At 42.2% G+C, this 16,492-nt stretch overlaps 1 protein-coding gene across 1 annotated transcript; it reads left to right on the top strand.

The window, feature by feature from the left end:
* Positions 1–1,718: 1,718 nt before the first annotated feature.
* cbr1 (carbonyl reductase 1) lies at positions 1,719–7,003 on the top strand. The gene is made up of 2 exons (XM_043701254.1): positions 1,719–2,209; positions 6,377–7,003. Exons 1-2 carry the CDS (start codon positions 1,819–1,821, stop codon positions 6,811–6,813), a joined length of 828 nt encoding a protein of 275 aa, XP_043557189.1. The 5' UTR covers positions 1,719–1,818; the 3' UTR covers positions 6,814–7,003.
* Positions 7,004–16,492: the final 9,489 nt, after the last annotated feature.

The following is a 16,492-nucleotide window of genomic DNA, read 5'->3' as shown; positions in this document are numbered from 1 at the left end:
GGCCAGACCAAAGAGCATTTTACTCTGAGTTGATGGTTCTCTAGGCACAGTCGATGTTTGGTTTGGTGTGTGTCCCAGGGAACAGACCGTAGAGCACAGAGTACCGCATCATGGAGCAGCTTGGGACGAAGCTCAACAACACCATTGCACTTCTCTCCAGATTACCTCTGCAAAGGCACATTCCAGAAGGAGATGTGTGATAGTCTCAACTCTCCAAAGCCGCTTAGAGGGGAACATGCAATGGTGCAGAGATTCCAGGCATACACAAAGAATCTCACAGGCAGTCCCCTTCTCACCACTACCCAAGTGATATCCTGGTGCACGTTAGAAAGTTTTGGTGATGAGGCATTTTGCTGAATGACTTTGACTGTCTGCTCAGGGAACCACGTAACAGGGCCACCCTCTCCTTTTCCCCACAGGGTCTCAAGGATGCTGTGTGCTGACCACTTCCTGACCGACTGGTGGTTAAAAGTATTTTTCTTTACAAACTTCTCGATGAAGGACAGGTGATAAGGAGCGGTCCAACTAACAGAATGACCAGCCTGGACTTCGCCAGCAGCAGTGGGAGCTGCTGCAAGTCAGCCAGCACTCTCTCTTTACTGCCGAGGTGTACATGTTAATTAGTCTCAGAGGAGTGTTTCTATATGTAATGTCTTATATAAGGAAGCACCCGCCCACAACCTCATTAACCTTGGGGATGGTGAAACTGCCTCCTCACAGAAGAATACCCAGGCTGGAGGAATGGCAATCACTTTCCTCTGACCAAATCTAAGGCCAATGGGCCCACATGTTTGACCATATGACTCTTGTAGCTGCTGAGGTGCAGTATCCCAGACTTCTGCAGAAATTGGAGGTCTGCTTTCACATTGGCCAGCTAAGCCAACATGGAAACACATCGCATAATAGATTTAACCCTACACACGTTGAAACTCACAATTTTAAAACTCATTTTGAGACTTCATAAAATTACGTGTAGATCCAATGTCCATTGCCCTGCAATCTTATCAATGGGAGAGTTTGTGCATTCCCATCCTGTGGGCTAACTGTTGGACATTTTCTGCACTGTAGCCATCCCGTTTCTTCCTGGGGGTGTTGCCCTGGTCCAGGGGACAAAGCCAGGAAGATCTAGCTCTGGGTCCAACAGAGGGGTTGCCCTGCTATGCTCATTACTTGGAGCGTTACTGCTCCCAGTTGCCCAGAGCTGTGGTGCAGTGGGTACCCCTTGTTCCTGATGGCTGGAGGTTGGGTTGTCTGGTGTTTCCAGATTGGGGGCTGTTCCTCTGCCTCTCCCTCATAGTACTGAGCCTCTTTTTGTTCAGAGACGTTAGGAGCAGTTGGGACTTGACCCTGGGTCTCCAAGTCCATGGGGAGGGACAATACCCTGCACTACAACGATCTGTTGACCATCCCTAATCCCTGTAGGAGACAGTTTGTTATTACTGTCGCTGGAAACTGAATTGCCCGATTAAACTGGTTGATGAATTGAAACTGGCTGCATCTAATCTGGTTTTTGTTTCCACAAAAATAATTGCAATGAAATTGATTTTATGCAAAGTATTAATATCTGGTCCAAACATTCCTAGATTGCATAACTGACTGATTATATCGACATTTGGAAAGGTCCAATGAAGTCGTTAAAGTAATTAAACTCGAACACTTTATGGACTGAAGTTTTCCCTGAGTGCATTGGTAGCATTTCCTCTGGACTGTAACCAGAGGCGGTGCCTGCGCACTGGGTGCTGAATGTAACAATCTGGCCCGGAGTTATTCTCGGTGAGTCCCTGCTGCAGAAAGGTAGCGCCGACTCACACCGTGAACATGTCCAAGCGGGTGGCCGTGGTGACCGGATCCAACAAAGGGATCGGCCTGGAGGTGGTGAGGGCTCTGTGCCGACAGTTTGACGGGGACGTGTACCTGACCTCCCGGGATGTGGAGCGGGGGCAACAGGCGCTACACAAACTGCAGCAGGAGCAGCTGAAGCCGCTTTACCACCAGTTGGACCTCACCGATCGGGAGAGCATCGGAAAGCTGCGGACCTTCATGACCCAGAGGTACGGAGGCGTCGATGTCCTGATCAACAACGCCGGCATCGCCTTTAAAATGGCAGATACCACTCCGTTTGGAATCCAAGCCGAGGTGACTATGGCCACCAATTTCTACGGGACCAGGGACGTGTCCACCGAGCTCCTCCCCATCGTCAAACCCCAAGGTACAGCGTACAAACACGCTCTGGAAATGCAGACTTCACCTTTAAAACAATCTCTCATTGTCAACTAACCACTTCATTTCAGATCAGCTCGGCCCACACCCAGTTCTTCTGATTTCAATCGGGTTAAACAGCAATGGGAGCAGCTTAATTTGATTCCTGATTTAGGTCAGATTGTGCGGTGAAGGTAACAATGAGAGTTAATAGCTATAGTACTATTAAACATAACTTTTGTTGAAAACAATTAAGGGACTTCGAAAACTAGGCTTAGGGAGAAGCTGTTTCCTCCTGAGCAGGAAGGTGCACAGATTTGAAATAATTTGTCAGAACAAAAAGCAGGAGTGGCATATCTTTACTGGAGGGGTTGTTCTGATTTGAAATATATTGGCCCATTGGGAGGGGAGGTGCATTTGAACCTTTTTCTGCAAGGAACTGGATACCAAGGGAAAAATGTAGGCGTAGTGGCCTGAATTGGTAGCTCACTCAGAGCTGGCCCATGTGACGCAAGAGCCGAGATTGGCTGTGAAAAGCCACGAGATTCCTCAGGTGATTCTTTGTGCCCTTTTCACTAGTGTGGAATTTGTCATCAAACTTTGCAGACCGTGAAATCCTAAAAATAAATTTGTTATTTAGAGTCAGAGATGTAACAGCACGGAAACAAGCCCTACAGTCCAACTCGTCCATGCCATCCAAATATCCTGACCTAATATAGTCCCACCTGCCAGCACTTGGCCCATATCCCTCCAAACCCTTCCTATTTATACACCCATCCAGATGCCTTTTTAAATGTTGTAATTTTACCAGCCTCCACCACTTCCTCTGGCAGCTCATTCCACACATGCACCACCCTCTGCGTGAAAAAATTGCCCCTTAGGTCCCTTTTAATTTTTCCCCTCTTACCCTAAACCTATGGCCTCGAGTTCTGGACTCCTCCACCCTAGGGAAAAGACTTTATCTATTTATCCTATCCAAACACCTCATTATTTTATAAACCTCTATGAAGTCACCCCTCAGCCTTTTGATGTTCCAGGGAAAACAGCCCCAGCCTCTTCAGCTTCTCCCTATCACTCAAATGCTCCAACCCTAGCAACATCCTTATTAATCTTTTGTTAGATTAGATTACATTACAGCGTGGAAACAGGCCCTTCGGCCCAACAAGTCCATACCGACCCGCCGAAGTGTAACCCACCCATACCCTTACATTTACATTTACCCCTTACCTAACACTATGGGCAATTTAGCATGGCCAATTCATCTGACCTGCACATCTTTGGACTGTGGGAGGAAACCGGAACACCCGGAGGAAACCCACGCAGACACGGGGAGAACGTGCAAACTCCACACAGACGCCTGAGGTGGGAATTGAACCCGGGTCTCCGGCGCTGTGAGGCAGCAGTGCTAGCCACTGTGCCTGAAGGAAAAAGTGAGGACTGCAGATGCTGGAGATCAAAGCTGAAAATGTGTTGCTGAAAAAGCGCAGCAGGTCAGGCAGCATCCAAGGAACAGGAGAATTGACGTTTCGGGCATAAGCCCTTCTTCAGGAATGAGGAAAGTGTGTCCAGCAGGTTAAGATTAAAAAGTAGGGAGGAGGGACTTGGGGGAGCGGTGTTGGAAATGCGATAGGTGGAAGGAGGTCAAGGTGAGGGTGATAGGCCGGAGTGGGGTGGGGGCCTGCAATCTTCTTCCTGACCTCTCCGCCCCCACCTCACTCCGGCCTATCACCCTCCCCTTGACCTCTTTCCACCTATCGCATTTCCAACGCTCCTCCCCCAAGTCCCTCCTCCCTACCTTTTATCTTAGCCTGCTGGACAGACTTTCCTCATTCCTGAAGAAGGGCTTATGCCCGAAACGTCGATTCTCCTGTTCCTTGGATGCTGCCTGACCTGCTAATCTTTTCTGAACCCTTTCAAGTTTCACAACATCCTTCCAATAGGAAGGAGACCAGAATTGCACACAATATTCCAAAAGTAGCCTAACCAACATCCTGTACAGCTGCAACGTGACCTCCCAACTTCTGTACTCACTGCTCTGACCAATAAAGGAAAGCATACCAAACGCTGCCTTCACTATCCTTTCTACCTGTGACTCTACTTTCAAGGATCTAAGAACCTGCACTCCAAGGTTTCTTTGTTCAGCAACACTCCCTAGGACCTTACCATTAAGTGTATAAGTCCTGCTAAGACTTGCTTTCCTAAAATGCAGCACCTTGCATTTATCTAAATTAAACTCTATCTGCCACACCTCAGTCCATTGGCCCATCTGATCAAGATCCCGGTGTAATCTGGATCACCTTCTCTGTCCACTACCACTCCAATTTTGGTGTTATCTGCAAACTTACGAACTCTACCTCCTATATTCATATACAGTTCATTTATATAAATGACAAAAAGTAGTGGTCCCAGCATCGATCCTTGTGGCACTCCACTGGTCACAGGCCTCCAGTCTGAACAACAACCCTCTAATACCCTCTGTCTTCTACCTTCGAGTCAGTTCTGTATCCAAATGGCGAGTTCTCCCTGTATTCCATGTGACCTAACCTTGCTAATCAGTCTCCCATGGGGAACCTTGTCGAACACCTTACTGAAGTCCATATAAATCATGTCCATGTCCTCATTAAATCCTCTTTGTAACTTTTTCAAAAACCACACCATAAGACATAGGAATAGAAGTTAGGCCATTCAGCCCAAGAATTTGTTCCACCATAACCCTTAGAAAAAGAGTTTCTCCTCGTCTGCCTTAAGTGGTGGCCCCTTACTTTTAAACGATGCCCCCTCATTCTAGATACCGTTGCAAGAGGGAACAGGCTGTCAGCATCCACCCCATCAAGACCCCTCAGGATGTTACAGATTTCGAGTGTGCTTAAATCATGAGAATGTGTGTAAGATGGAGCTGCAGAGGAGTGAGCTGGAACCCACAAACTAACTGCTCTGACTTTCAACACGTGCACAATGGTGGCCAGAAGATATTTGGAAGTTCATAAAAATGGGTCACTGAAATATGGTAGCTTATTACAAAATTAATCAAAGTGATAGATGAACTGCGGGCCTAGATAGTACAGCAGAAGAAATTACAGTGGTGGAAATGTTCCTACAGCTTTGCTAAGCATTGGTTGCTTCGCATCTGGAGTACAGTTCTGAAATCTATATTGATCTTTGAAAGAGTGTAGCACAGATTCATCAAAGTTTGTGAGAAGATTTGTAGCTCGGGTGCTCGTTGTTGTGGTTTTGTTCGCCGAGCTGGGAATTTGTGTTGCAGATGTTTCGTCCCCTGTCTATGTGACATACTCTGTGCTTGGGAGCCTCCTGTGAAGCGCTTCTGTGATCTTTCCTCCGGCATTTGTAGTGGTTTGAATCTGCCACTTCCGGTTGTCCTTTCCAGCTGTCCGCTGCAGTGGTCGGTATATTGGGTCCAGATCGATGTGCTTATTGATTGAATCCATGGATGAGTGCAATGCCGCTAGGAATTCCCTGGCTGTTCTGTTTGGCTTGTCCTAGTCAAACTCCTGTTGCGTGTCATCTGCGTGTGTGGCTACTAAGGATAGCTGGTCGTGTCGTTTTGTGGTTAGTTGTTGTTCATGGATGCGGATCGTTAGCTGTCTTCCTGTTTGTCCTATGTAGTGTTTTGTGCAGTCCTTCATGGGATTTTGTACACTACATTGGTTTTGCTCATGCTGGGTCTCGGGTCCTTTGTTCTGGTGAGTTGTTGTCAGAGAGTGGCTGTTGGTTTGTGAGTCCTAGTGATCGTAGTAGTCTGGCTGTCAGTTCGGAAATGCTCTTGGTGTATAGTAGTGTGGCTAGGCCTTTGGGTTGCGGCATGTCCTCATTCCGTTGTCTTTCCCTTAGGCATTTGATGATTGAAATTGCGTGGGTATCCGTTTTTGGCGAATACATTGTTCTAATTCGTCTTTCTGCAGTTCTGGTGTACTGCAGTGTGTTGTGGCCCTTTTGAACAGTGTCTTGATGCAACTGACTTGGTCTGTGTGTGTGGCTTTCCTGTATACCTTTGTGGTGAATTCTCCGTTCGGTGTTCTGTACCATCGTGGCTAGGAATGGGAGTTAGTTGTTCAGGATAAGAGAAAATAAGATCTAAATGGGATGAGAGAGAGATATGACTTTTGGTTTTTGTGCTCATGTACATAACCTGATTTTGGTTTCCGTTTTAAATCTGCAGGGAGAGTGGTGAATGTATCCAGTGTAGCCGGCTCCATGGCTTTGCAAAAATGCAGCCAAGAGCTCCAAAAGAAATTCCGCAGTTCCACCATCACAGAGGAAGAACTGGTGGAGCTGATGAAGAAGTTTGTTGACGATGCTACAAAAGGGGTCCACAGTGAACAGGGGTGGCCATCCTCAGCCTATGGAGTTTCAAAGATCGGTGTTACGGTCCTTTCCAGGATCCATGCACGAAAACTGACGAAAGAGAGACCAGGAGATGGGATCCTGTTGAATGCTTGTTGTCCAGGTTGGGTAAAAACAGACATGGCAGGTCCTAATGCACCCGGAACAGCAGAAGAAGGGGCAGTGACCCCAGTTTATTTAGCTCTGCTCCCAGCAGGGGCAGAAGCTCCACATGGAGAGTTTGTAAGCAATAAAACAGTTCAGAAATGGTAAACCTTTTAGATTTCGGGGAACAGGATGGCAAAGACAGTGGAGGGTAGAAGAAACAGAAAATTATCCTTTTTATGCTAACACAGAAACTGACTAGGTTATAATTTACTTCAGCAAATCTTTCTTTGTTTCCAATGACTAACTTGTGTAATATCTTTTCCTCAACCACTATCATTAAAATCAATAATTTTGCCTTGTGCTAATGTGTCAGTTTTTAAAAATAAAATCATTGCTGCTAGTGTTGTAAAACATTGATTAGTTAGGTATTCAACAATGATAAAAGTGTGTTTACTAAACATTATAATTTCTTGTTGACTTTTCAAATTGATAATCCTGTCTTCTGCATTTTTGTCCTCAATAAAATTGGCTTGGACATAGGAAACAGAGGTTGTTACGACACCGGGTAAACCCTCCTGCTTAATTTAAAACCATCAACACAGAAAAGATTTATCCCGTGCGGTAATCTGTAAAAATTAACAACTTTTATTTCTTAAAATAAAAGTGAATAATTAATTAACAACTATTTACAACTCAGTCCTCTAACCTCTCATATACCTTCCCCTTCCACTATACTCGTCTGATAAAACTCCCAATTAAGATTTACAAAACAAAACTTTTTAACTCAGAACCTGGCAGCTTTCAGTTCTTGTATTTGGATCTTCCTGTGTTTTCCTTTCTTAGGGATTCTGTTTCACAGGTTACTGATCGATAAGGTTACCTTTTAAGAGAGCTAATTTTCAGGCAAGGTTTTTTTCCATGCTGGTTGCTGGACAGTACTCCCCTCAACTGAACTGATCAACTTTACCCAGTCTTATACCCCCAAGCGTCAGATTGTGTTTTTAAGGTTGTCAATATACTAAATTCAAACTGGATTGGAGTTTGGTTTTTTTTTGGGGTATAATTCAAACTGATTGACCTAATTTGAATCTGTTTTGTTGTTTCTAGGCAACCAACTAATTTAGCTTTCGACCAAGTGTTACATTGTTACCTTATTGACACTGGGTGCTGTCAGGTAGCTCTACCAGCTTATAACTCTCTTAAAGATACAGTACATCCACATCTTCATAACAATGGTGGTAGAGGGTTGTTTTTCAGACTAGATGTCTGTGACCACCGTGTGCTACAAGGATTAGTGCAAGGTCCACTGCCTTTTGTCATTTATGTTAAGTGAGTTGGATATGAATAAAGGATGCATGGTTAGTAAATTTGCAGATGACACTAACATAGGTGGTGTAGTGGAGAGTGAAGAAGTTCCAGATACCTCTGGTTCTCAAACAATTGAATAAAACTGATAGTCTCAGAATTAGAGAAGGTTTGATATTGTAATATTCCTTAACTAAATCTGAAGGCTTGAAAAGTTTTTGTATCTGGTACCTCAGGGAAAGTTAGGCTCCTAATAACTGAACATGCTTTAGGTCCGCAAGCACTTGAAAGGATTAATCTTTGCTTTTCATCTGCCTTAATGTCATTCTTCCCATATACTGGGCCCAGCCTTTGATGGCAGTGCTGAATGAGTGAAGCTTCCCAAATAAAGGTATGATGCCAGAAATGTTTATCCCAACTCAAAGATGACTGCTGTGAGTGAATTTTCTTCAGGGCCATATTGTTTTCTCTCGTCACCGCTGAAATATCAGCATAGAGGCCGGTATCCCGTAACCAGGTAACCCTTCATATATACATATACAGTACATGAGCTCTGATTAGCCAGCTCAAGGAAGATGCCCTTTGAATCTCCTGTTTATATGTCAGCCAGGGCTCCCTGACTGGCCCAGGTTAGCAGCTCCAATCAAGGAACTCACAGTAAATGCAATCCACCTGGTGCTTGTTGCAGTCACGACAGAAGGGGTTAGAGGAATATGGGCTAAATGCTGAAAAATGTGACTAGCTCAGACTGGGATGTTTGGTTGGCCTGGACGAATTGGACCGAAGGGTCTATTTCCGTAATGTGTGACTCTCTAATATATCTATTTGTTTCAAGATTATGGTTTGTCTGCCAGACATGGAGCTTCCTAAAATTTGGCTCTGTCAATGTACGCTGATTTGGGCAAATGGGATATGACCCTACAGAGAGAGATGGTATGCTCCTGATTCAGTACACAGACATCTGAAAGTTTTATCAGTATTTTGATTCAGAAATAATGTCTTGGTCCAGGCCAGAACTCTTCAAAATATTTTAAGAAGGTAGCCCAAACCCTAACTTTTTCATATTTTACAGGTTGATGTGAAGTGGATATCCCTGGTGTGGCGCAGCTAGTCAAACCACTCGGTTTTAAGAAAAACAGAATTTATTTAAACACTACAGTTAAACTATGAACAAAAGAAAACAGAATTTAGAATAACTTTACTATTGGAAGATTAACCAGCCCAATATAGCAATTTAACTAAGAAGCTGTTCCCATCAAGTAACTTCTTGGTTAAAAAAAGTAAATTGAAACACAGATTCTTACAAGCGGGAGGGAACAACATCCAAAGCGATTTCAGAGAAAGTCAGTCAGAAACCATTCACGGAAGCTTGGAACCTTTTTCTGGACACTAGCATCTTATGACCACTCTAGCTAAACTAGAATAAACCAGAACCCGCCACTCCCCTCCCATTGTTAAACTAGACACTTTGGTACTTCTGTCTTTATGACCTCTTGAAAAAAAATCAAGGACAACATAACCTTTTTAAAGTGACAGCATCCTTACAATTGTAAGTACATGTCAGACACTGGGCTGACTAAAACTGGTTTAGACTTCAGAATTTCTGGTCTTCTATGCAGGAGAGTTGTACTAGAGGTACCATTGCACTCCCAAGTGTAGCATTAACGCACAGCACTGTACTATAAGTGAATCAGAGGTGTGCCATGATGACGCATTGAGTCTGGTATGTGTTAGATGGCAACATCCATGGACAGGAGACTTGCAGGTGGTCGCTGCCCATGGAGTGTGCCCTGAGATGTTGGTGACTGCTGTCCTGGATGGAGATTGCGAGGAGCAAGATGGTGAGCTGGGGACACCAAGTAACTGCTCCGATTTTCATGTTGGGAAGTGTTGCTATCCAGTTTCCATCCAGCAGGTGGAGGAATGGAAAACTACCTATTAACGAGGTGAGTTTCAGGAATAATAATTTGTTATTGCATGCTCCATTGGCTGGGTGGCTGATACCAACATCATGGGTTCAATTCCCGCATCATGAAGGCCTTGCCTTCTCTCCTTGCCTGAGGTGTTGTGAACTCAGGCTAAACCATCACGAATGTCTCCTAATGAGAGCGCAGCTCTATTATGAAGATGTGGATGTACTGTATCTTTAAGAAAGTTTAAAAACTAGCAGAACTACTTGACCGCACCAAGTATTTGGAACAAGGTCCAATGTAACCTTTTGGACCAGCAGCTAGTGTAGCTGGTTGCCTGGAGACTAAACCAAATTCAAATTAGGCCAATCAGTATGAACTATACCCCCAAAAAATACCAAACTCCAATCAAGTTTGAATTGAGTATATTGACAATCTTAAATGCCAATGACATAATCCAATGCTTTGGGGATATAAAACCAGAAAAAAAATGAAAAGTTGGAGAAGAATGGCCAAAAGGCCAACAGATGTAGGCTGTTAGAGAAAAACATCAACACCGACTTGGAGAGCAAATCTACAGAGAAAGATAGAACGATAAGGTTCCACTGCTGGCTGGTTTTGAAATTTGTATTTTTCAGTCAATCTTAATCAGCGATTTTTATCAGACTAGTATTATAGAAGGGAAAGTAAAAGCTAGGTTAAAGGAAGGAGTTGTAAATAGTTGTTAGTTAATTATTCTCTGTTATATTTTAAGAAATAAAGTTGTTAATTTTGTATTTTAAATAGTTCTTGGCCTCTTGAATTTTCACAGATTACTGCATGGGACAAATATTTTCTGTGTTGCTGCTTTAAGCAGGAGGGTTTACCCGGTGTCGTGACACTATGGCCTGGTAAGCAAATCAGTCTCTCACCACTCACTAATACAAATCTCGCCTCATCATTCAACACTTTTGGAAAATGAGACTTTTTACTCTCTGTTGAGAAGCTGCTTGTTGGCTAAATCATGTAATTTCCCAACTTTCTTTTTAATGCCTACGTTCAAGGGAAGATTCCACCCAAGGTGTTAGGATTATTACTTATCTCTGGGTAACCATTGAAGGCAAGGTTCCGTGGACCTGAACAAATTAAAAAGATGATGTGAATTATGTGACAAGTACACCAAACAGGAGGAAACATCAGTCAACGTATCATGTTAATACAGCTAACAGGCCCTTTGGCCCATGACGTGTGCCGAACATGACGTGATTGTCAAGAAAAGTGTATTCTTGTTTGTGAAAGAAACAGAGGGCGAAATAAAAATGTCAGGGCAATCGGAGAATGAATCAGAAATTAAAAATTCAAATTTTAATCCTCCAGCAATCAGATTAAATAATATGGAGGTGCTTAAAATATTAGATAGTTTCCTGCAAGATGAAATACTATGCTATCAAAGTGACTTTCCAAGGCTATTACAAGCCTAAACACTTATTAATGAATTGTATGAGTAGGCAATAAAATTGCATTTGGCTTATATGACATTAATGTTAGGGATGCAATACCCATAAAATAACACCTTTAGAGACTCAATGCTGAGAAATAAGTTTTTGCGGAAAGAGATTAACTTATTGATGGGCAGTGACATTATTGAACATTGTCATTGTAATAGAAACAGAATAGGTCACAAAAATATGTATCGATGATTTTAAAATCAAAAGTGCATTCATATCCAATTCAACATTTGAAGGACTGCATTCAAGCAACTGAACACACATGACTCACTGCTAGAATTGACTTACTGAAACAATGTTGGTAGTTTCCATTGACTGAGCAATATAAATTTCAGTTGTGAAACCAAATGGACGGTATCAATGCAAAGTCATGCTCTTTAGAAAGAAGAGAAAATACTAGCAAATTTCCAATAATTAACCACCAACATAATTAGCAACCTACATAACTGCATTATCTACTTGAACACTTTGGTTGTACTCAGGCAATCGTGGGATGAACATTTACACCATTTGATTAAACTATTACATTGGTTACAAAAAATTCATTTGGTTACAGATCTGGCTAAAAGTCAATTTCTCAAAGATGAGTTGCATTTGACAATTTTGCCGGTGACAATTGCACCAGATTTTGCAACACCAAAGTATGAGAAGTCATGCAAACCTGCTGGTGATGCCAGTGATGTTGGTATGGTCGCACTTTACTACAAGATAGTGAGGGAGACTGGAAGGCCTGTCAAAGAAATTGAGTGCCTCCCAACAGAAATGTTTGGCAATGGAGAAAGAGGTGTTGGCTTGACATCACTTTGCAAATTACGTATAACAACAACTCAGAAGGAATTGTTGTTTATACAGAGTACAATATTCTTTTGTTTTGAGAAATTTCAGGACAAGAACTTAAATCCAAAAAACAGTTTTTTAATCGTCCAGCTGTACAATTTAAATATCATTCATTTGGTTGGAAAGGATAATATTACAGCAGATATTTTGTTAAGAGCACAAGTTGAGGAAACTCAAGAATAAATGGACTTGTGTAAAATAGGGTTACCATGAAACATGTTTAATATTTATTGGCACTATTAAGGTAACATACAAATAATGTTATGAAGAAGTATTTAATAGGAAATTAAAACATCTCTTAAAAGGACATTTCCATTCTTCTTTAGAGGGTGTATAATTTATACATATATAGATATACATATGTATTAATATCATTTTTCGAATTGTTGATTTTAAAATCAAGGAAGATGGGTGCTGATTACTTCTGTGAAGGGCTTTTAAAAAAAGGTCTTTCTGGAACATTGATTAAATCCTGCATTTGTCATACAGCAAGTGACTGCAGACATTTGTGGTATGAATGAAAAGTTGTTAATATCGATGGGGGTTTGACAGTTCGAGTAAATATTGAAGGACATTAGTATTGTTTTGATTTTGGAAGACTGCAGGGTAGAGCAATTTCTTTTCTCAACAAAATAAATTTAGAAGACACCAAGATTGAGTTTAGAAGCAAGTTTAGTTTCACACTTCAGAAGAGTTAAGAGCAGTTCAGGGAACAAGATACATCAGCAGATAGATTTAGTTGTGAAATGATCTAAACTAAGATTTTGGTTAGAAATCTTAAGGTTATTAGAACCGAGGAAATTAAGGCTCCTAGTTTGTGTTGGTAAAATAGAAAGGACTCCTCGTATTGTCCACAAAATCATATGACAACAAAATAAGGGAACAGAATTAAGCCTTTTGACCCATTATATCTGCTCCACTATTCGATCATGGTTGATACATTTCTCATCCTCATTCTCCTACCTTTTCCCCATAACCTTTGACGCCTTTAACCAATCAAAAACCTATCTATTTCTTGCTTAAATACACTCAATAGATTGGTCTCCACAGCCTTCTGTAGCAACGAGATCCACAGATTCACTATTCTCTGGTGAAGAAATTGCTCCTCATCTCAGATCTAAAAGATTGTCTCTTCATTCTGAGGCTGTGCCCTCGGGTCCTCATCTCACCTACTTGGGTTAACATCTTCTATGTCCACTCTATCCAGCTCCCTCAATATTCCTCCTCATCCTTCTAAACTCCATTGAGTACAGACCCAGAGTCATCAATCGCTCCTCATGTAACAAGTCCTTCATTCATGGGATAAATCTTGTAAACCTCCTCTGGACCCCCTTGAAAGCCAGCACGTTCTTCCTTCGATAGTTCACAACAAAGAAACTGTAAAACATCATTAAGGTAAAAGCCCAACAGCTGAAATAGCAAGGTAATGTCTCTGCATTTGAGTCTCCGTATCAGAGATAGTGTATAAATGTAAATGTGGAGTGAATTTGTACTTGCAGAGTTACATTGTACTTTGCTCAAAAACTGCATGAATCCATGTAAGACTCTGTTAACTCATGTTTTAGGTTAGAATCAGTCTAAACATTTTGGCACAGACAACAGCACACAGGGGGCTAACACCTTCAACACATTATCTGGGCTGACAGTTAAGCTGAGAATGTAACTTTTAAAAAAAGTTTTGAGGTTTATATATGAAAGAAGTGAAACTAACAAGGTCATTAACAGATGAGAGACTTGACAAACAGTCAAGGTATTTTTCAATGTATAATGTTAGTTACATCACACTGTAAACTTTTGCTATAAATTCGGTCTTACAACTGTGTACTCCACAACCACCTGATGAAGGAGCAGTGCTCCGAAAGCTAGTGCTTCCAGTTAAACCTATTGGACTATAATCTGGTGTTGTTTGATTTTTAACAATCACCTGATGAATGAGCGTCACTCCGAAAGCTAGTGTGCTTCCAATTAAACCTGTTGGACTATAACCTGGTGTTGTGTGATTTTTAACTTTGTACACCCCAGTCCAACACCGGCATCTCCGAATCATGCCTTTAAGAGGGATTTGTTCTGTCTCCCGTTACTCTTGAAAACAAAAGTTGTAAACCTGGCAATGAGCTGTCTGCCCCATGGAAACCAGAGTAAATAGCTTTGGGTTTCTTTTAGAAAAAAGAAGCATGAGATGGTGAGGTCAGGTTCGCACAGACCCAGGGTTTTAGTTTTTGCTTTCAGTTGTTGAAGCTGGGGTTTTGGAGGAAACAAAAAGCTGAGGTCTCTCTTTGCTGCTAGATGTTTCTTCTAGTATCTTGTGTTTTGCTGAATTTGCCTTTGCCAAGGGTGTGTTTTTGGGATGTTACTCCATTGGAATGGTTAATGAGTGCTAGTTAAAACATATATTAATTTAAGTATTTTGATAGCATGAAAGTTACGCCAATTCTTTTTTTTGTTTACATTTTAACTGTGATTTCAGAATAAACTGTGTTTTTCTTAAAGCCTAGTAGTTTGACCAATTGAATTGCATTTTGAACACCTCACCCTTCATTTGCCTTAAATAAGATAAAAGTTAGAGTCTAGGCTATCTCCTTGATATGTTTTGAGGGGGTTGGTCTGACCCATAACAGAAAACTTTGAAGGATTTGGTTTCTGTTAAAAAAAAGGAACAGATCAAGCTGTTGACATTTTAGGAGACAGTGATGTGTACTTTACTGGTGATAATTGGATCCAGAAAATACAGGTGAAGTGGAATGATTGTTGAAAGACACATGAAGCTTTGACTGATACTGGGGAGAATTGAATCTCTGGTAGACAGCTAGGAGTGATTTTGACATAGTTAAAAATCAAACAACACCAGATTATAGTCCAATAGGTTTAACTGGAAGCACTAGCTTTCGGAGCACTGCTCCTTCATCAGGTGGTTGTGGAGTACACAGTTGTAAGACCGAATTTATAGCAAAAGTTTACAGTGTGATGTAACTAACATTATACATTGAAAAATACCTTGACTGTTTGTCAAGTCTCTCAGCTGTTAGAATGATCTTGTTAGTTTCACTTCTTTCATATATAAATCTCAAAACTTTTTTTAAAAGTTAAATTCTCAGCTTAACTGTCAGCCCAGATAATGTGTTGAAGGTGTTAGCCCCCTGTGTGCTGTTGTCTGTGCCATAATGTTTAGACTGATTCTAACCTAAAACATGAGTTAACAAAGTCTTACATGGATTCATGCAGTTTTTGAGCAATCACCTGATGAAGGAGCGTCGCTCCGAAAGCTAGTGTGCTTCCAATTAAACCTGTTGGACTATAACCTGGTGTTGTGTGATTTTTAACTCTTAAAGGCACATCTTGTTACAGTTCTGCTGGTCTTTAACACAAGTAAATTTCCTGTGGTTCTGCATTTTGTTTCTTGCCTTTCAGCTGTCAGTGGCTGTGAAATCAATGGATTTCTTTTGAGATTTTCTCTCCATCATAATGTAAGAAACACAAGCACTTTTTAGGTCTGAGTGGTTTGTCAGGAGCTCACTCAGTTTTATTGAAATGTAACACAAGTGGCTCCAAGATCATGAAGCAGGCATTCTGGTCATTGCAAACCTGAAGAGAAATTAGGGCTAAACATGCAATAAATCTGTGCTTTACATCTAGTTGAGGAAATCCTTTGTCTGTCAGATCTTTCTCCCTCTGAGGCCTCTTTCCACTGAAGACCAACTTTACTCCAGGGCCACATCTGTTCAACTGCTATAGCCACGTTGCTCATCAGAACGTGGAAAATAGGAACTGGAGTAGGCTATTCAGCCTGAGTCTACCCTGTCATTCAATCTAACTATGTCTGATCATCTAACTCATTACCCTGGTCCTGCTTTCTCCCCATAGCCCCCCATGCCCGAGATAGAAATGGAAAGGTCTAGGAAGGGGAGGGAGGATTCTGAGACGGTCCAGGTGTCTAGGAAGGGGAGGGAGGAGTCTGAGATGGTCCAGGTGTCGAGGAAGGGGAGGGAGGAGTCTGAGACAGTCCAGGTGTCTAGGAAGGGGAGGGAGGAGTCTGAGACGGTCCAGGTGGACCGTCTCAGACTCCTCCCTCCCCTTCCTAGACCTTTCCATTTCTATCTCAGGCGACCGAATCAACACGGACATTTACTATAAACCGACACACTCCCACAGCTACCTAGACTACACCTCCTCCCACCCTGCCCCCTGTAAAAACGCCATCCCATATTCCCAATTCCTTCGTCTCCGCCGCATCTGCTCCCAGGAGGACCAGTTCCAAAACCGTACAACCCAGATGGCCTCCTTCTTCAAGGACCGCAATTTCCCCCC

Source organism: Chiloscyllium plagiosum, chromosome 12 (assembly GCF_004010195.1).
Source record: "Chiloscyllium plagiosum isolate BGI_BamShark_2017 chromosome 12, ASM401019v2, whole genome shotgun sequence".
In the NCBI taxonomy this organism is placed as follows: Eukaryota; Metazoa; Chordata; class Chondrichthyes; order Orectolobiformes; family Hemiscylliidae; genus Chiloscyllium; species Chiloscyllium plagiosum.
Note: the sequence above shows the minus strand (reverse complement) of the source record. Positions and strands in the feature narration are given on the sequence as shown.